Genomic DNA, 21443 nt, shown 5'->3' with positions numbered 1-21443 from the left:
TTGGATACAAAAAGAGACAGATGACAAGTTAGCCGGTCGCAAGAATTTCGATAACAAGTAACACGCTATCTTAAGCGGTGCCTAGCCGCGGTTAAAGCTTATAACGTTAGCTAGGCGGACGTCAGCTCAAATCCAACATGACCCAACAAGCTGCTGCTCTGCAGACTTACAACAATGAACTTGTCAAATGTAGGTAACTTTAACTTATTTATCTTGTCAATAACGTTTTTGTACAAGCTAGCTAGTCACTGAAATTGGTGTGATGCCGGTGATTAGCTAACGTTAACGCGACGGTGTGTGCAGAGTTCAGTAACGTTGTCCCTTTTGAATAGTTTGCCACAAAGATACTTTAGTGTCTAGCTAGCTAGACACTAAAGTAGCTAGCTAGCTAACGTTAAACTGCAAAGGTTAAGCCGCTTTCCTGTGTGTCCGGATATGTTTAATTTAAAGATACCGTTGGCTCCCAACGTACTCACTTTGTAGTATCCCAGGGGTAGTAACGTTAACGTCCAGACACCTGTGTGATGTTGGGCTTGTCTGTTCTCCTTCAACTGTTCTTAAAGCTATTATTTCGACCGGAACAGGATACACTCTGGTACAATGTGATTAACCCTTAACAGATTATGCTGTATCTATCACCTGGAAATCAGCCTTAAACCCTATGCATGCATTGCAGACCACGTTAGTTCAACTGAGGGCTAACAGGCTATCATTTTTTTTTTTTTTTAAACTTGAAGTAGGTTTAACAAATGTGTTGGTCGTTTCCCACCCCCCCAAAAAATAACAAATGTACAGCTAACGTGTTTTTAGTTTCTGAGAAAGAAACGTTCTCACTTGTCACCTGTCAGTTGCTGGTTAATCTGTTCGTAGTCTGCGACCCATTTGGCAGGGTGCCAGACCCAATTTAAAGGTGTTTTTAATTCTATTTTTATGATTGGTCAAAACTGGCCAGAAATGTTTAAAACTGTACACTACCTGTCAAAAGTTTGGGGTCACTTAGACATTTCCATTCCAGACAGAATAGCAGCTGAGATCAGTTGCATTGTTGTCGTTGTTTTAACCAGGGCAGCAGTTTTCAGATTACATCATGTGCTTACATCATTGCAAAAGGCTTCTCCAATGTTTTCTCAGTTAGCCTTTTAAAATGATATCAGATTAGTAAACAGAATGTGCCTTTGGAACATTGGATGAATGGTTGCTGATGATGGGGCAATGTAGATATTGCATTAAAGATCAGCCACTTCTTTCTACAACAGTGGAGAACCCTTTTGCAATGATGTAAGCACATAATGTAAACTGAGAACTGCTGCCCTGATTAAATGTAAATGGACTGTTTTTATATAGCGCTTTTCTAGTCTTAACGACTACTCAAAGCGCTTTAACATAGTACAGGAACCATTCACCATTCACACACTGTGGCCGAGGCTGCCGTACAAGGTGCCACCTGCTCATCAGATAAACATTCACACACATTTACGCTCTGATGGCGCAGCATCGGGGGCAACTCGGGGTTCAGTGTCTTGCCCAAGGACACTTCGGCATGGAACTACAGGGCCAGGGATCGAACCACCAACCTTCCGATTGGCAGTCAACCTCTCTACCACTTAGCCACAGCCGCATTGTTGTTATTGTTGAAAAAACAACAACAATGCAACTGATCTCAGCTGCTATTCTGTCTATAATGGAGTGGAATGGAAATTTCTATGTGACCCCAAACTTTTGACCGGCAGGGTATGTTGTCAAATAAATGACCTGTTCAAGAATGAATTCAGATACCCTGCATATATATTATTTTTATTTTGTCCAAATCAGTTAATGCAGGCGCACCCCAAACACAGTATACAACACGTGTTGTTTGCAGTAACAGTGTTTCCTCTATGTCGATTTTGATACTGTTGTGTTGATGTAGTTTGTTGTCCTAGTTTGTACAGACCTGCCCCCACTGCTAAAAAAATTAATTCTTAAGGAAACACTGCAGTAAGAGTTTCCAATATGAGTTTGACTTCCGAAGTGATATGACCTCATATTCGTGAGTGTACGTGTTTCAAATGGAATTTGGGCTTTAGGTTGTTAAAAGTTAACACAAATTTAATAATTACCTGAGATTGTAATACTAATAAATAATAATTTGTGTTTGTGCTAGAGCTGCGACTAACAATTATTGTCTTAATCAATTAATGTGTCAGTTTTTGGATGAATCATTTAACCTATTAAATCCTGATTTCCCAGAACCCAACGTAACGTCTTCATGTTGCTTTTTCTCTCTCCGACCAACAGTCCAAATCCTCAGAGATATTCAGTTAACAAGGATATGAAACCGAGAAAAGCATTGAATTCTCGCATTTTAGAAGCTGAAACCAGACCTTTTTTTTAAGATTATTTTTTTGGGCATTTTAGGCCTTAAATTGACAGGACAGCTGAAGACATGAAAGGGGAGAGAGAGGGAATGACATGCAGCAAAGGGCCGCAGGTCTGAGCCCGGGCCCGCTGCGTCGAGGAGTAAACCTCTACATATGGGCGCCCGCTCTACCAACTGAGCTATCTGGGCGCCTGAAACCAGACCATTTTTGTCATTTTTCCTGGACAGGTAGCCTAACTAAAAGCAATTAACCAATTATCCAACTTGTTTTTGATGTTCTTTTCTGTTAAAGACTAATCCACAACGCTGACTAATCGTTTCACTACTGATGCAATCTTTTGATCTTCATGTGATTTAGAAATGTGCATAAATACTGAGATATTTTTCACTTTTGTTTAAAGCAAACGACCCCGTCATCACACCCAGGCTGCTCCGGCGAGGCTCCGGTGTGATGAAGCTTTTTGTGTGTGTGTGTGTCTCCGTCAGGTATTGAGGACCTGTGCTCCAAGCGGGAGGAGTTGAACAGTCAGATCAAGCAGGAGGAAGAGGAGAAGGAACGGCTGCAGCACGACATCCGCGTCCTTTCAGAGAAGCTGAGCCGAGTCAACGAGAGCCTGGCGCAAAGACTCGCCGCCCGCGCCACCTTCGACCGCACCATCGCAGAGACCGAGGCTGCATACACTAAGGTGTGTGCGCGCGTGCGTGTGTGTGTGCGCGCGCATTGAGAACCGGTTCCAACTTGGAATCGTTTCAAAAATGACCATTCCATCGAATTATTGGAATTGTTTTGAATCCGATCATCGGTTCCAAATTGAGGAAAAAAAAACCCATTTGAAATAAATCACATAATTATCTGTGAAATAATATGGTCTGTCATTGTGTTACTTTGGATTGAAATATCGTGAACACAACAAGAAATGATTCCCCTTTTTGCTGGGGGCCACCTGAAACACGCTCAAGGACCCCTGGGTGGGTGGATGGGGGGGGTCCTCGGGACCCCACTTTAGGAACCACTGGATCAGCCTAAGCAGATACGATATAGATATAAGGCTGGGTCAAGCTACCAAATATCTTTGACGGCACAGCCTGATACTGTACAGCGTGTGCTTTTACAGTCACCATCCTGTTGTCCTTCTGCAGCAGTCTTCATCTCCCACAGGCACATCCCGCTTACTGATGCCGAGCCCCCCCCCCCACACACTAATCACTGCAAACATACACGCCAAAGCTGCTCTTATTAAAGAACAACAAAGACAGTCAGCAGTGCCTGGCCCGCTTTTTTTAAATGACCTTTACAGTATAAACCCAAACTGTCAGCTATATGTTGTAATCTTTTTACTTCTTCTTCCTTCTTCTACTCCCCCTCCCCACCTCCCCACCTCTAGATCTTGGAGAGTTCCCAGTCTCTTCTGAGCGTCCTGAAGCAGGAGGCAGGAAACCTGAGTAAAGCCACAGAGCCGCGGAGAAAGGCTCAATAATGCCAACGAAAGGTCACTGAACTCTCGTTTCGACCTCAACCAGCGACCCTCGCCTCTGCACTTTTAGCCGTGTTTGTACTCCACTCTGGACTCATCGGGATAGATTGGATTGATTTATTGTAAGTTTCTTATTCTAATAAATGTGTGTTCTTTTCACTACCACGACTCTTTGGTTTGGACCAAACAGACAACCTTGGAATACGTGCTACGAGGCCGTTGTAGTTTTTGTTCAGGAGATTTAAAATGTGTCATGTATTTTATCTCTAATTTTCATCTCGGATCTCCCTCGCTTACTGTCAAATGTCAAGAAACGCTAAAATGGGGTTTTCTCATGATGGAAATGACACGTAGACGGTATTTACATTTGTTCAAGTTTTCTATTTATTGAGCTTTTATTTTTGTACCAGTGTGACATCACTTTTTTTTTCTTTTTTTTATTATTAGCCCAAATCGTTGACAATAACTTTACAGTAAACACATCTGCTGCAATGTAGATTTACAGACGAGTGGGAAAAGTAAAAGGGGAGGGGGTGGGGGGGACAAGATGAAGCTTCTACCACAGAGTCGCTACAGGGTGACCAACATAGACTGCTCCCTTTGCAACAGGAGTAGGCAGAGCGAGGCCGCACGTACGCTTCAGAAGTCAAGTGGCGTGGGTCTACGTCCCGCTGGTGGCCGTCACAACGGTTGTCACCGTTAGTGGGGATTTCCCCACGTTTTTACTCTGCCTTTTTGGTCCTCCAGTTCACAGAAAGACAAGAGAGCTGAAGATTCCCACTGAGAGTTGATGTCCTCTTTGGGCTTTTGGACATTGAAGGCAGCACTTTTACTACAGATGGATCCACAGGCATGTCATTGGACCACAGCAGGTCAGAGTCTGGCGCGCTATACGGCCCAAATTTAACTTTGCAATGTATTTGGGGTCTTTTAGCTCCTTAAATTTCATTACATTACATCAATGTGTACTTCACTTATTTTTATTTTTTTGTCGACTTGTTTATGCTTTTTCAAGCAGCCATTGGTTTCCATTCATTTCCTCATGCTATGGAAGTGTCTTTAGTCAACTGTTGAGTTGCGTAATGCCATCGCAGTGCGCGTCAAGGTCTGCGTTCTTGTCAGTTTCCGTTTACCCTACATGATGATAATGTGTGGTAATGTCGTTTATGTGCAGATTGATTTCAAATGTCTGCACTGCATGTAATAGGGCTGGATATTTGGTGCTGACTGAAATGGGTCTGTAGCGCCAAGTATGGAGTACGGAACGCTTGCTCAGATTCCTAATCTGGTTTCTTTTCAGACCATATGATTGAAATGTCCAGTTTTCAACTAAGTGTAGACAAAAAAAAAGTGTTAGAGAAAAGCATCAAAAAATTATAATTTGGGTGTGGCAACATAGGTGTCTGAAATGATACCCAGCGCTAACTGCACGACGATGCAACCATAATGCATTCACTGTGATGTCGAGAACCAGTCTTCTAGTAGACTTCTATACCATATGAAACTGAGTGGAAACCGAATGGACATCTGGAATAGTTCAAAAATATATTCAGACTCCGAAACCACAGTAGCACGGTTTGCAAAACTAGTTGTGAGTCGCACTAAATGGGCTAAAAAACACGCTAAATCACTGGTGGGGTCCTCGAAAGCTACTGTAGGCTACATCATTCTGAACTGACCTATAACCACGACCCAAAAAAAAACAAGGACTTGAGGGGGGGTTTGTGGGGTTAATTTCAGGCCAAATATGAGGACCTGGACCTGTGTGGAAAACTATACACTTGGGATACAGTTTGTGGCCGACCAGGCCGACAATCATAAGAGTTTTGATGCAAGGCTGTGGCAAACTGATTAAAAACAGTGGACATGGCATTAATCGGCAGTGCATTCACCATGTACAATTGAAGAGTTCTATTCCAAAAAAAATCAATACCTGCAGTCTAAAAAAAGTGTTAATCCGCCAACCAAGAGCTCCAAATCCTGTCTCATACATCATATCTGACATACAATCAATGGTTGTGTAATAATAGTGTGTGTGTCAATAGTGGCTACAAAACTCTTCGACTAGACTTGTTCTTTTTAAGTGCACTGTATCCTCCGTTGCCTACTCTGTTGCTTCTCATGAGGTGCAAAATGAAGCTAAAAGCCAGACAGTGCAAAAAGACATTAAACATCCAAGACTCCAGACGAAACGGAGAATTCCTAAATTCATCAGACGAGGACAAAAACGTCCCGTCTGCTAACAGCAAAAAAAGTCCAACCTCGATGCTGAAACACATTTCATCTGATTGGAGAAACGAAACGAAAAATAAATGACAGGAGTAAGAAATAAATCTCATGTACTTATGAAAAATATGGTGGAAACTGTACAACAATACTGGCCGAAGGGTTCGATCCCCGGGGGGGGGGGGTGTCAAGAATGAACGTGAGGCTGTTACAGCAACACTTTAATCACTTGGCATTAGGAGTTTAAAAAAAAAAAGAAAATCTGGAAAACTTGGTGCATTCTTGTATATAAAACAATCTTAATTAAAAACAACAAAAAAAAAACATTACATCTTCTTTCAAAAAACACACAATCTTGCATTCGCTCTCACAAACATGCCACATTATGAATGATCATTAATGGTTGTTCTGCCCTGGTTACTTCCATGGACCGGCTTCTTTCTCTTCGTGGAATGTCAAAGTACATGAGGTCCGACTGGAAAACAACAACACGCAAAAAACACGTCCGCTTCCTTCCATACCAGCAAAATGAATGTGTCTCTACAAAAAACGGGGGGGGGGGGGTTTGTACATGAGCAGGTCTCAGACATGCAAACTTCAAATTTAAGCAGGAATAAATACACAAGGAGCCAGACTACAAAAAGGCGACAGCTGACAGCTTTCGATAAAACGGGACACACAACCACCTTGATAGAGCATACACAGAGACATTCTACAGTAGGGTGAGTTTTTCTTTGTCACCAGCAATATGGACGTACAGACATTGGCCAAGGTCACTTTTTTTCAAGCGGGTTATCAGAATCAGTTGCTGACTGACTGACTGACAGAAATGACCCCCCTGGGGTGCATATATATCCCCCCCCCCCTCCCCTCCCTTTGTCACCAAGAAGGGAAGGTGTGTGTTGAAGTTTGCTTGCTGTTGACACTCTTCTACTGAACATCCAGCAGCTTTAATACAGGCAGAGGTTTGCCAGGAAACATACAAAAAAAAATGAAAAAAGGCATACAGAAGCTTTACAGTAAAAAGAGAAATCTAAACATGCAGGTACAAAAAAAAAAGAAAGAAACTACAATTGTGGCACCCTTTCATCATTTTTTTTGTGTTTGTTTGAGTGTGCCAGCGATGGACACAAGCAGACACTGTCCTCCACAAAGCCTACGTGGGTTTTTTTGGACGTCCTTAAATCACATGTTTCCATGCTAACACTGAACCACTGTCACCGTGGCGTTACCTACGCGCGGGCACTGGCGGCTTCCTGTTCTTTTAAAAAGGAGTTTGGTCAACATCTCCCCCTCCCCCCCCCAAAAAAAAAAAAAAAAACCTGAAGCAAATGTTGAAGTCGGAAGCATGAGAATCACAGGAGGGATGGGGGGGATAGGGGGGACGTGAATTTCTTCCAGTCTGGCGAAGGAAGGCAGACGTCTCTCTAGATTTTGACAATTGATTGGATTCTGTCTGATATGTTGTCAGTGAGGGCGAGGGAGGGAGGGAGGGAGGGAGGGAGGGAGGCTGACAGATCAACTGTCCAGGATGGTAAGGGCAAACACAGTCCAGCTGCTTTTGGATTCTTTGCGGCAGGTCAGAAAAGAAGGTTTGGAATGGACCACCTGGCAAAAAAAAGCTCATCTGCTGTGATATGCGGTAGATAAGGTGGGTGGTGGGCTCCGTGGCAGGAGATCAGCCCAAAAAAAACCCCCAAAAAGCAGACTAAATACTGTGTTTCCTGTCTGAGCAGGAAGATGTGCTTGGAGACGGCTGGAGTGTAGAGCTGGAGGCAGGTCAGGCTGGGCTCTGGCTGCAGGCGGCTGGTCCCACGGAGGGAGGGGGGAGGGGGGTGCTACGGTACAGCTGATTGGTCCCTCTGATCAGAAGTAAAGAGCGGGCTCGCTGCTGTAGTCCGACAGGGAGGAGCTGTCTGCAGGTGTGAGCTGAGGAGAGAGGAGACATTTCAATTCCATTCCATTACTTGACAGGACAGCTGAATACATGAAAGGAGAGAGAGAGAGAGAGAGAGAGAGAGAGAGAATGACACGCAGCAAAGGGCCGCAGGTCGGAGTCAAACCTGCAGCCGCTGCGTCGAGGACTAAGAACCTGGGAACCACAATCCCAAACTGGCAGTTTGATTTTCTGTGTACTGAATTGTTTACCTAAAGTAAACTTCTTTGACTTTTATGCACATCCTGTCTTTTTTTTTTTTTTAAATATTAGTTTTTCTAAAATGACACTGACAAAATGACAAAAATCCCAATCCATCGCCTTACGCACAGTATCGAAATATATTGCAACATATTGAATCGTGACCCGCATGTATCGCCAGATTCTTGCCAATACACAGCCCTGGTACAGAAAGGGTGTGTCTGGTGAACGGGGGAGTGGTCTCTCACCATAACTTCCTCTGTCATCGGTGTGTGTTGGGAAGTGGCGTCCTCCTGGTAAACGCTGTCGTCATGTTTGTGCTCCTGCCAGGCGCTGAAGTCCACAGAGTGCTTGGGAATGTAGCTGGAAAGGTCTGCAACGCGATAAAAAGACATCATCTCTTAGTAAAATGCAGTGTTGTAATGTGACGTGGTACAAATACTTCGCTACTGTACTTAAGTAGAATTTTCACGGATCTGTACTTCATTATTTATATTTCCGGAAACTTTTACCCCACTACAGTTTCTAAATAAAATGTATACTTTTACTACATTTCCCCTAAAGCACCTTAGTTACTACAAAATAAAATCGGTCATTTGTTACACTGGAAAAAACAACCATAGGCCAAAACTGAAGAAGAAGAGGAGGAAGCATCATGACTGATAGTGTCATGGAAGCACCTTGTGCAGGCTCTGCCGCAATGGTAAGAGACGAAAAAATAACAATAATAAATACATTTTTGGGAATTCTATGAATTGATTTTGAATCGGGAGAGCTTGAGTCGCGATACGAATGAAACGATTTTTTTTGCGCACCCCTAACAAGTTAATATTCTAAAATGAGACTTTTACCAAAGTCATTTTCTGGTACTTGTACAAGATACTTGTACTTTTACTCAAGTATTGCTTTAAAATGTTAAGAACTCTTTTTTCTCCATGCGTTGTTGCCACTATTAAACCCTCATTCCTTTTAATGATTTAGTCATATTTCAATAACATGGAAAACCTAGCAATATTGATGAGATACTACTTTTTTTGAAGTAGTAAGTGAGCTGATGAAGAGAAAATGGAAACAGAAAACTCCATTGGAATGTGTTTCATGATTTGTCCAGTAGAGGTCTCTGTCACCATAGCTGATGCAGAGCCGTAGATTAGAGCTATATAACCTAATGTTGTCGGTCTCTTGCACCAGGCACATGAGGGTCGTGATGCTGACATAATAAAGAAGCAACGGCCTGATCAGACAACTCGGATATGAGAAGAAAAAAAAAAAAAAAGCTTGTTTAGCTTCAAACTAAATGTCTCTCCTATAAATTCATTCTGTTTCTATTTGAATTATTCCCCTCATTTTCCGAGCAATTTAGATTGTCTTCATGTATGTCGGCACAGCTCATTATCTCATTATACATTCCTAAACTTGGTAACGCTTTACTTGAAGGTATCTACATAAGAGTGACATGACACTGTCATGAACACATGAACCCTCAAGACCCTGACACGCCAACCCCGAAAATCGAAAACTGGCCAGGTCAGTGACTGGCGTCTGTTCGGTGTGTTCCGTGCCCTCGGCCTTCATTTGGGCCGATGTGACAGGTTGAATCGGAAGGCGGGCAGTCGGACTCAATGGCCAATCTGATTGGTGGAGTGCCTGACTAACGCCTCTCAAAATCTGACGAAAATCTTTTAAAAACGGACCTTTGTCGATCTGAAATGAAGACAGATTCAGACACTATACGGCCTATTTTGTTTTCAGAAACATAAAATGAAATATGAGATCGTATTCCGAACGATGCCGCCATTATGCCCGGCTGTGAAATCCTGGAGCAGCCAGACCCACGTGACGTGTTCGTCCAATCAGCTGCTGGTTTTCATTCTTTGGGCGACAATACAGATTAGCGCCGCCTGCTGTTATGGAGACGTATTAGGTCTTGCGCACGCGCAGAACGTACGCTCAAGTCGGCGTCGCTTCGGTGTGTTCCGAGGAACTTTTTGGACCCTCGGGGAGCCGACTGATCAGGCCGACGGTCGGCCGTCGGGTTGGTGTGTCAGGGGCTTAACCCTAACCCTAACCATAACCATAACTCTAACTCTAACCATAACTTGTCATGACAAAAACCGAATGACACTTACTAAAAGAAGCGTTACGTCATAAACGTTTATGACTTGTTTATAATGTTTATGACACATTCATGACAGTTTCATGTCACTCTTATGTAGATACCTTCAAGTAAAGTGTAACCCCAAATTCTTTGTCACATTTGTTTATGTAATTGTACAGCCAAAACCACACGGTTCAGAAACGACACAACACATGCTCTTCATATTTAGTCCAACGCCAATCACTGCCCATCAGCTTTAAGAAGGGAAAAAGAGCGGTTTCATGGGTATTTTTTATGATTGTCCTACACAACGTGAAAAAGGGGAACCGTGGCTGAACTACTGAGTCTTAATGAAAAGGGTTGGGTGGACACATAAAGACGTTTAAAATACCACAGAACGCGACTGAAAAATCAACTCAAAAGTCCCCGTGACTCAGCCTCAGCTTAAAAGGGGAACACCAGCTGAATTAACAATTCCAACATGTTATTGCAGCGGCCTAGGAAAATTCCGGTCAACGTTTGTGAACATGATCTACTCTCTCTCTCAAAGCCGGAAACCAGAGAAGTAAGTCTCACACTTGTGATGTAATCAAGGCACTGATTTTGCGGTCTTTTTTTTTTATACCCAGATGAGCTTTATTCTATTGTAGTGTTCTCAGCTGTGAAACAGAAAATGGACCCATGTACCCAGAACATTCCCCCTGGGGTGCTCTCAGTGTCATCTACAACAGCTTTACCAAGTCATTGTCTATGGAGCGGTTCCAGACTTTACACTTTGAATTTGAGAGTTGTTAATGTTTACTTGTATTTTTTGGACTGTCTTAGACCATAGGAATAACGCGTAAGAATTTTGAAAATGGGCTTAGCTCCCCATAGACAGTTAAATAAATGGACACAGCGACGCCGTACTGTTCCACGGAGACCAGCGAAGGCTATTAGAAGCACTTTTCCGGTGACGGCTGAGCGTTACTGCGCAGCCTCCAACTACCTTGCCGACGTAGACGTGACGTGAGCAACCTGTCTGAAAGTTGTAAGTCTTCTGGTAGCTGTGCCGAGAGAAATCTCAATCATTCCCAATCTTGCAGAGACGGAGAGCAAAGGTATATGTAAGGAGATAACATAGGCACAGGCTAATTATTGATAACTAAAATGCTAGTTAACATTAGTAATTAAACTTAAACAGCTCATGTGAGTTGAAACTGCCTCTGAGCTTCTCCTGTACTATACGGTAATTTGTCTACTACGTGACAGTAAGTCACTTGGTTATGACACAATCGTTAGCCTATTTTTACAAAAACGTCTGCTACGGAGCCATAACGTGAGGTACAAGGTAATGGAGCCTTTTATACATTGTCGTGTTTCTTTAGAAATGAAAAATTGACAAATTCAGTCTTTAAACGCTTCAGATGTAAAGTTATTCGCTGTCAAAATGAATGGGAGTCAATGGAATGCTAACGGGAGGTGATGGCTTATTAGCATCCAAATGGCTCCGTAGGAGGTATGCTTTGCGGAGGCTGGCTTACCCCCTTGAGTTCCCCTACACGTTAACAGCTATACAAGACAGCTGTTAATTATGGGATGGTTTGCTATTTGTAAACTGATTAGAAATAAAATAATACATTCAGATAGTCCTGTCTTATCTCTGTTCCTTTCTTCCAAGATCTCGCCTACATTTCTTCCATCCAACAATTTAGGAGTGGTGTCATTTCCACCAAAATTAAGTTTCCACTGCCTCGCTAACTTTTTTAGTCGCATGTCGATTGGTTACGTATAAGCTCCTAGGTTCTCCTTGGTTTATGTGCTCGACCCGAGGCAAAAGCTCTATTTTTGAAGCAGATTTGTAAAAGTGCCTTGTTTGTTTGTATATCTGCATTCTGAATAAAGATATACTATTACTACTATACGATACAGTTTTGCTGCAAATCTCTCCTTTAAATGCACTTTTTTTTTTTTTTTTTCTTGCATCAAGTAATTGCGGTAGATCCTGCCCTGAATATTTGGTTCTTGTTTATCTATTCTCACCAGTCCTCCTTTTAATATTCTTGCTAACTGCTTTTGATTTAATTTACTCATTATTCATTTTGTTTTTCTTGATCTTGTGTGTCCTAGAAAATCCTTCTGCTGACTCCGATTTTACATAAGTGACACATAAATACACCTAATAACACGATTTGTATTTATATCCATCCAAAGAGGAAAAGCAGGTGGGGGTGTCCAAAATGGAAAGGGTTCGTCCTCTGAGGAACATGAATATCTGCAGGATTTTTCTTACAGCGATAGCTGTTGAGATGTCTAGACCAACGTGTTGGTCAAAAGAAAAGCTATAGGAGTTCAAACTGGACATCTAAGCTGCACTATCACCACAAAAGCATCAAATTAACCGCGTTAACTCCTCACCGTTACTGTTGCTCGTGTGCGTGGGCGAGCCGGTAAAACTGGGTCGGGGGATGTGGATGCGTCCCACCATGCTCGGCTGTTCGTCCGCCAGCTTTTCGTCCAGTTTCTCGTCCTCGTCCTCGTCCCCGCTGTCCCACGCGCTGCTCTCTGACGGATACTCGTACGTACTGTGGAGACTCGACTCGTTGAATGAGATCTTAAGCTGCAGAAGACACACAGAGACAGAACAATGGCAATAAGCAATTCTCTATTATACTAAACAGGTTATTGAACTGCTTTGATTTGGCAATTCTTTTGATTGATTGATTTAAAAAATATAAAAATAAATAACAGAGAAACAACAACTAAAAAACAAATCATACCAATGGGTAAATTACATCTTTTTTTTATACTTATATTGTTGACACAGATTTCCCCTGCCTCCATGTTTGTTTGTTTTTCACTTCACTGGCAACATGAGAAAGAAAATAAGACCAGCCAAACTAAATTTGGGCCGGTGCCTGTTCATGATTTGGAGCAAATATTTCATTTTTTCTTTTAAGTGTAGCTGGCTGGAAAAAAAAGGAAAGGAGACAATAAGGTACAATAAGGTACAATAAGGTACGGTCATTTTCTGATAGGAACTACTGTTTTCACTACACTTATCCTCCAGTAAATCCCACAATGCCATCTCATCTCCATGTTTTGGTATTTAGGGGCACTATAATGAAAACAAAAAAAAATCCATCTTTAAATGCTTTAATAAAATGCAGCATTATTAATAAAAAAAATGAATGGAAAAAGTAGAGAGGCCAAACTTTACAGGCTTCAGCCAAGATTTAAAGTATCCGATGTCTTCCAAAGCACAGCTTCTAACATAATACTGGCATCACGCCTATGCATTTTACGAGCACAGTAAACATTAACAGGTTATTACAGTACTTCCTTATTGCTCTGTAATCAAACCATCTATAATGTAGGTTATTGCGTGTCTCAGCCCTGCTCACACTGCGGTAATGCCAGTTTAGCTCAACACCAAACAACTACCTCATCACTTATTCAAAAGAGCTTTTAATTGAGGTTCTTTGAGAACCAGCTGCAGTTTATTCAGGCGAGTCTGTGACTGCATGTACTGTACTTGACGCGTCCTCTAAGTGGGACAGGTGGCAGCCTTGCAGGAGCCCAGGGCCTGTGATTGATCGCCTCAGAGCGTTCGCTGTAAGACATGTCTGTTTGGCAACGCTTCAGTGGTCTGCGAACATGGATCCGTGGGGTAAGACGGGCCCTCGCACTTTGCTGCAACGTGTAATCCAACATGAATGGCAACTCCGCCACCAGTCAGTGGGCAGTCTGACTGGCATTTATTCTCAAAGGAGACATCTCACCCCTTTAGAAAATAATGTGACAGGTTCTCTGAGAAGTTCCTGCTACAATAACATTCACAGAATATCATTTAAGCTGCTGTTGTAACATTCAAAAGGGAATTCAATTCTGTTTTGAAATTTTGTATTTTTTTCCAAAATCTGATGATACCTTCTTGATTATTGTTTATATTTTATGTGTGGGTTTCTTCTTTTCTTCTGTTTATTGCTACTTTGAAATTGATGTCAACTTTTCTCATGCATCTTATGTAAACAAAAAAGAAATTCCTTCAGTACGCCCTTTATTTTATAGGATTTTATTTTGTAGTGCAGTCTTAACCTCTCCTTTGGCACTCACAAATCTAAAACCATGTATCGTAGTCTGGCCACACGTAGGCATTGCAAACTCAAAATGGTATTAGTTTGTCTCCTGGGTTGCCAATGGAGACGACAGCCAACACACACACACACACACACACACACACACACACACACACACACACACACACACACACACACACACACACACACACACACACACACACACACACACACACACACACACACACACACACACACACACACACACACACACACACACACACACACACACACACACACACACACACACACGTCCATGTCCTCCCCGAGGCCATCAGCTGACTGCTCTTAACGTATTGTACCTGACTCCATCTACTCTACAGTCCGTGATCTAAATCTGCCCTAATCTCCGTCACAAGGCCACAAGCCAGCAACACCACCCCCGACTCAAGACCAGTCAGGGTTCAAACTCCACCACCATTTTAAAATGTCATGCTTGATCCATATCCTTATAATTATATATATACATACAACGTCTTAATGGTCTATCTCTGTGAGTATGGTGATGTGTGTGATGGTAGAGAAATAGTTTTTTGCAACATAATATGAGTCAGTGAGTCGGCATGTCAAAAAGATGTGTGTACACATGGAAGCATAATTTTTCTTACTCAATACTTCCTACTTGTAGTAACCTGGGAATTAAACACATTTCCTCACTTTTACAGACATCATAGTCCTTCTGAAGTCCTCTAGTAGAACAAAGTATTGATACTGTACTGTTCAAGCCTCATCATCTGGGATAGTTATTGACACAATACATATATACTATAACAAAACAGCAATGTTCTGGTATTTAAGTGTATTTACTTACTCATTCAACTGAAAATCAATTGAATGTAGGTGGACTACTTCAATTGTATGACACCAAAAACATTATTAATTAACACGATACTATGCATTTCTATTTATTAAAAAAACATAAAGTAGTATTTTGACCATATTTAACTTTTAAAGCATCTAAACAGGTTCTGATATGATGACTGACTAAAGGCTTACATGATACTGTTGACCACAATATATTAATAGACTAGAAGGCTGACCTCTCTAACATAGTCCTGAATTGGTTGAAGTCCTACCTTCAAGACAGTGACTATTTGTATCAATTGGTAGCTGTACATCAGAGCATTTCACATGTGGAGTTCCGCAAGGATTGATTCTTGGACATCTGTTATTTAATCTTTACGTGTTCCCATTAGCTAAAAACTTTTCAAAGGGTTTCACATCACATGTATGCAAATGACACGCAAATTATATATATATATATATATATATGACTGTGTCCCAAAACGAATACAATACAGTCCAGACAAAAACATCTATTGAGATAATGATATCAGTGAGGAAGCTGTATCATTTAGCTTTCATGCTTGCTCTGACATGTTATGTCAGGGTGGTGAAAACTACACAGCACATCCATGGAGGACCGCTACACCCGGTGATGCAGGAAGAAGGCCAAGGATTATCAGAGACCCCAATCACCCCCAGCCACAAACAGTTCTGCCTGCTGCCGTCGGGCAGACGTTATGGCAGCATCCGGTCCCGCACCACCAGGCTCAGGCCCATACCCATTAGACTGTTGAACTCTTAAGCTCCTGAGCCTATGACTTTGACTCACTGTTTTTACAACGGTTTACTTCTCATTACGCATATACATTTGTTCTTATGAACTTGAAGAGGCAGTGTGGAGTAGGACAAGGGTTCAGAGAACAGACTGTGAACCCTGTGAACTAAACAAGGAGCCTTTACAAGTGTGACCTTTCAACCAGTTACTCACTATTGTTACCTAATCCGTATGGTTTAGTCTGTGATTTCCAGGTTGTAATCTATATCATCACAGTGTTCAGCTACATAATTTGTTTTACATTTCTGCCTCTAGTTTCTAAAGGTTTTAAGGTGAGGTATTTCAAAGAATTACTATCAACCTCTTCTGCTAGTTGTAAAATTAAGGAGGCATAAATATCAAAAGTTCAGGGATAAAGGCCTGTTCTTTGAGAAGATAAGAAGTGAATATAAATGCAATGGTTCAAGACCAGAGGGAAATGGAAAGTTCCCTTCATTCGCTTTTTTTAGAAAATATTCAAGGTATAAGTAACACCGCTAATCTTTCAATACTGACCAAACTAGATGCAATAACAATGGTTTCATCTTGATAGATCTACTTCTTCCTCCTGACAGCCAGTCTAGGTTTCTACATTTAGTATTCAGCCATAGTGACAGTACAATCCACAAAACAAATTTAATCCTGTGTATAGATACAGGCTCTGAGTCTATGATATCATCTTTACAAGGGCCCTCAGTCCCAGGCGTCGCCTATTTTTAGCCCTGAAACCTTTTTTTAGTTTCAGTGTTCATGTGTACACCATGAAAAGCATTTTCTTGCTAAACTGGCATCCTGTCTTAGAGTTAGTCTCCGGATGCCAAAAGCAAGTCTATCAATAAATCAGGCTAGCCACTGGGCTCGCTTCCTCTTTCACCGTCTTTCACTTTTCTTTTCGTCTGGTCTACAAGCACTTTGCTCACATGAGACTCATGTTGGATGAGGCTCTTGTGAAATGCCTCAGTCAATGATGTGTCCTCTCTCTGACTTTACGTTTTAGCTGCTTAGCTGCAGCATTAATACAACTTAGAAGATAGGCAACACAAATGCGGGGGTAACAGAACTGCAATCATTATATATCCCAGCCTGCTGCTGCTCATATTTGAGCTTCAGTTGTGTGTCTTTTTACATCTCTGGGATAAAAGCCTGCATCATGGAGGCAGAAGTGATTCGTCTTCTGTCCTCAGGCTGTGGGACAGGCCAACCGGGGGCCGCCTCAGCCCTGCTGTCCTTCTCATTCACCACAGGGCACTCAGACAGGAGGCCGCGCCAACAACTGACCTATTCAGGGTTTTTCCTGCATGAGGGTTAGGGTTAGCCTGCTACCCCCGCGGACCGGCAGTGCAGCGAGGTGAATCTCTGCGAGGAGCTGCTGGGCGCGGAGCGCTTAGCCTCCCGCTGGAACTCTGACTGCAGGTCGAAGGTGGAAGCGAAGCCAGATCGGAGTCTGACAAAGTGGCATCAGTTTTAAATTGAGTTTTATAACCAGTTAAAAACTCCTTGTAGTCACGTTAAATAGTAGTCCATTTTCGTGTTTTGGTACAGTTGGTTTTCACACCTGATGCGAACCGTACCAGATGAACCGTTGCATGAACTGTACTCAAGACCACTTTTTCGAATGGACTTTGGCACAGATCGACCAACCGGGCCTGGGTACGGTACTCAGTGTTCAAACTAATCAAACAAACTGGACTTTGGGGTCAAGTTTACTCGGATCCAGACCCAGGTCCCTGATGTGAACCCCCCCCCCCCTTACTGCTTTATATTGTTCCATTATATTTTTATATTTTGAATTGTCACCTGCCTCCTGAATTTTGTGTTTTCCTTCACATGAATAAAGACCTTTCCACCGAACATTTGTTGCATAAACATTTATCAGAATGCAGGAAATGAAGTGTTTGACACTTAAAATTTCACTTCATTGATGTGTTTATCACAATCAAAGTTACTTACTGGCCTGGACTAAAAAAAACGACAACGTTATATTGGTGTCTGGTTTAAAATTGTTTTTCAAATGTAATTTCTATATTGTACATAATTCACGAGGTAAGAGTAAGGGAGGAAATGAAGGAAATGGGAGGGCAGATATTGAAACAAAACGAAAGAAAGAAAAGAATCATTTCAGGTCTGAGATAGATTTTGTTGCATCGTCTGAAAAAAAGAGAGGGGAGGGGTTTGAAGTTGAATTCAAAATGAAAAGAACTTGATAGGACTGCGGTTGTCTGCAGAGTCGGGAGCTGGAGCTGCTGCTGCAGAGGCTTCAACCCCACCAGATTGAGACATCAGATGGGGGACTACGACGCTAAGCTGAGTAAATAATATTCATCCCACAAGTTCCTTTCACCCGAGTGTCATCAGCTCGGTTTTTTGTTGATTGCATGTTGTGTATGACGCACAAAGGGACATGGGGAAAACAGAAAAAATAAGAAAGTGAGGGGGAGAGGAAGAAGAGAGTCGGCAGATGAGATTATGTCTTCATGAATGTGCCTCGGCCAATAGGCGAAATGGGAGCTGTGCCAGGATTTTTTTTATTTTTTTCCAGGCCACCCAGCATGGCGTGTCCTCGTTTGGTGAAAAGTGGTTCCTCTTGAATGCACGCACAGACACACACACACACACACACACACACACACACACACAGCTGACCGGGTTGGACTCCAGACTTACAGTGAAGATGCGACACAATAGTTAGCGTTTACATGATGTACGTGAGACTGAGTGTGCATCTCTTCAAAATGCATTTCTATGTTCATCTCAGCGGGGCCAGGTGGCTTAGGGCGTGGTGTGGACAGTCATGTTGGTATTGGGTTTGCATCTGCTCACATACTGTACAGTAAGTGTAAATAAATAAATAAAAAGCATCGGAAGCCTCTGGTGCATGCAAAAACCTAAATCATGTCAACATTTCTGCTAAAGCACTGTGCCTGATATGGCCCGTTAAAGTCCTTTTAAAAAAGGTTTGTACCTGCTCGGAGGAGACTGACCAGGTGCCTGATTAAGAGCTAATCTCCAACCAGGTAGACAATATTAGCACAGCATCACAATGAACCGGCTAAGGAGTTTAGCTGCAGCTGCATTAGTGGGAGAGGGATAATAAAGCCTACACGGACTCAAACAAAGCACGCGGTGTACCTCTCCACTGTGCTGGTAAATTGGGATAACTAGCGTGCAAGCACAGGGCCTCATTTGGGGAGACAAAGTGGTGGGGTGCTTCATTAATGATCAGATGGAGAAGATATTCACGCACACATTTCAAAAGTCTGCTCTTTCGTTTATCCATTTTTTTTTTTTATCGTGACCTACATTTAATACATGAATAGCATCCTTTTTTCTTTTTTTCAAATAATACATGTAAAAAAATATTCAGATATGTTGGGTTTTACATGACTGTTTGCTTTCCTACTAAGAAGAAATCTGTGTCATTTCATCTCTGTATGTTCAAATAGGCCCAAGATGTGTTCAGCCTAGCTTAGCATTAACACTGCAAGCTGGGGGGAAACTGGTAGAGAAGCTTCGTCAGAGATGCCTTTTGACGATACCAGTTAATCAGTGAGATAATGTGATTTATTGGGTGTTACCAGATATGAGGCTAATCGGTGCACAAGTATTACAGGAAGAGAGATAAAACCCTGCCGGTATGCTTATAGTTGGGACATTACGGAAGAAGGACATTCAGTCACTCAGAACTTCAAAACAAGTGCATGATAAAGTCCAAGGCTTGGTCCATTTGGGGTTGTTGACGGAAAGAAAAGATGCAGAGGGAACCAGTAACCTTTGTATTCATCAATAAAAATCACTCCACGTCACCCAATACCATAGAGGTGACTGGACTTTCTAGTTTTTGCAGGGACTATTTCTTTGGTAAAAAGGTAGTTCCAGTGAAAACTGTTGACAATGTGCACATTTTGGATTAACTGTAAATAAATAATACAGATGAAATGAATTTAAATATGTAGTGGTATTACTTTCGGGCTGCATACAGCTAAACTTCCATGGAAACTGTATTATCGCGACATCACAAGATCCCACAGGATCACATAATCACTAGGGCCGGGTACCGATTTCAATACTTTTTTAGGCATCCACCGAATCCGGGCTAGCTTGAGCTCATCTTCTCCACCTTTTCCTAAGTGTTTACATTTGAAAAACGTAGAGCCAGCTGTCTGGCTAGCTCAGGCTAGCTGAGTCGGCTGGAGGCTAGCAGGAGGTTAGCAGAATCATCAGGAAACTGGCGAGTTGTTCTCCTGATCCTGATGAGCGACAACTAATATTTGTAAAATAGACAATTCAGCATACATTTTGTTTCATACAGTTTCGGGGGCTAGATCGATAATGTAGGGCAGCCTGTATGAAAGCTGAAAGGGGGGCCAAAGAAAACAACCGGCCACGACCGAGCACTGGCCACACTACCCGCTGCTGCTTGTTAAGCTTATTGCTCGAAGGAGACTCAGATAAGTGGACAACTCCTCCCTACTCTCATCTGGACTATGGTAGCAGGACAATAAGAGAAGGGGAACAGAGGAGATTTCAATTCGAAAATCAACCTGAAACTTGAACTATTTTCATCCAGACAAATATAGATTGGGAGGAAGAGAGGCTGTGGTGTATTTGAGGACAAAATAAATTCACATCTGTGAAGCGCTGTAAGACGTTAGGCTCGTTCGAGATGAGCGTGGCCTGAGCAGAATCGATCGCTGGCAATGCATGTCAGTTGGATTTGTGTCTGACCTTATCCCGACTTGCTCTGACGTCATGCTCACGTGGTTAACGACAACCTCACGAGATCAAGGCGGCCGCAGGTTTTAGAGCCAGGCGACGCAGTTGCTCTCCACCGACTGCAAGACCTAGGGCATGACGGGAAACGCCTGGCGCTCAGCTGATCCACTGTAACAGCCGACCGGTTCAGAATTGACATCAACATGATGACATTTTACACAAACTTTATTATTGTTTTTGAATCGGAGGGATTTTAATTGCTATATGTCTGCTTTAAAGGCTTATTCTGTACAGAACACGTGTTGTGTGGCTGATGGTGACGTTTAAAAGTCAGAGAGACTAAAATTGTTCCGATTATGGATCATCCACAGTCGGTTGTTCATTAGCATCAGATCGCCTGCAGAGCGTTTTAATAATAAAAACAACTGGAGACTGTTAACAAGCTGATGTACAGGTCTGAAAACATTTTAATAAATCAGAATGGGACCTAACAGGATGGGAGTGTTTCCGGGACTTCCTGATCAGACTGAAGGCTGCTGGAAACGGCTGTTAACCTGTTCGACTTGACCGCGGCTTTTTGTCATCATTGTGAAACTTTAAATGTCCCGTCCATGTGGAATGATTGCGATACATATGTAATGCTGCAACAGTAACCTGTAGCACCATCAAATTTGCATTTTGTTGTTATAAACTGTGACGTTTACGCTCTTACACGGA

At 42.3% G+C, this 21443-nt stretch overlaps 2 protein-coding genes across 2 annotated transcripts in view; one reads left to right on the top strand and one right to left on the bottom strand.

Annotated features, from left to right (window-relative positions):
* Positions 1-53: 53 nt before the first annotated feature.
* On the top strand, positions 54-3996 carry ssna1 (Sjogren syndrome nuclear autoantigen 1). Its single transcript, XM_039780355.1, has 3 exons — positions 54-189; positions 2846-3045; positions 3745-3996. The coding sequence occupies exons 1-3, from the start codon at positions 138-140 to the stop codon at positions 3835-3837; spliced, it is 345 nt and encodes a 114-aa protein (XP_039636289.1). The 5' UTR covers positions 54-137; the 3' UTR covers positions 3838-3996.
* Positions 3997-4802: 806 nt separating this feature from the next.
* The window catches only part of tprn (taperin), a 33818-nt gene continuing 17177 nt past the window's right edge, over positions 4803-21443 (bottom strand). Inside the window, exons 2-4 of the mRNA XM_039780354.1 lie at positions 12693-12894; positions 8446-8570; positions 4803-7989 (exon numbers count right to left, since the gene is read on the bottom strand). Of these exons, the coding sequence (XP_039636288.1) occupies positions 7927-7989; positions 8446-8570; positions 12693-12894 (390 nt within the window). The 3' untranslated portion in view covers positions 4803-7926. The remainder of the gene's footprint in view (positions 7990-8445; positions 8571-12692; positions 12895-21443) is intronic.

Source organism: Perca fluviatilis, chromosome 17, assembly GCF_010015445.1.
Source record: "Perca fluviatilis chromosome 17, GENO_Pfluv_1.0, whole genome shotgun sequence".
NCBI classification, from domain to species: Eukaryota; Metazoa; Chordata; class Actinopteri; order Perciformes; family Percidae; genus Perca; species Perca fluviatilis.
The sequence above is the reverse complement of the archived record's forward strand: the minus strand, read 5'-3'. Positions and strand labels throughout refer to the sequence as shown.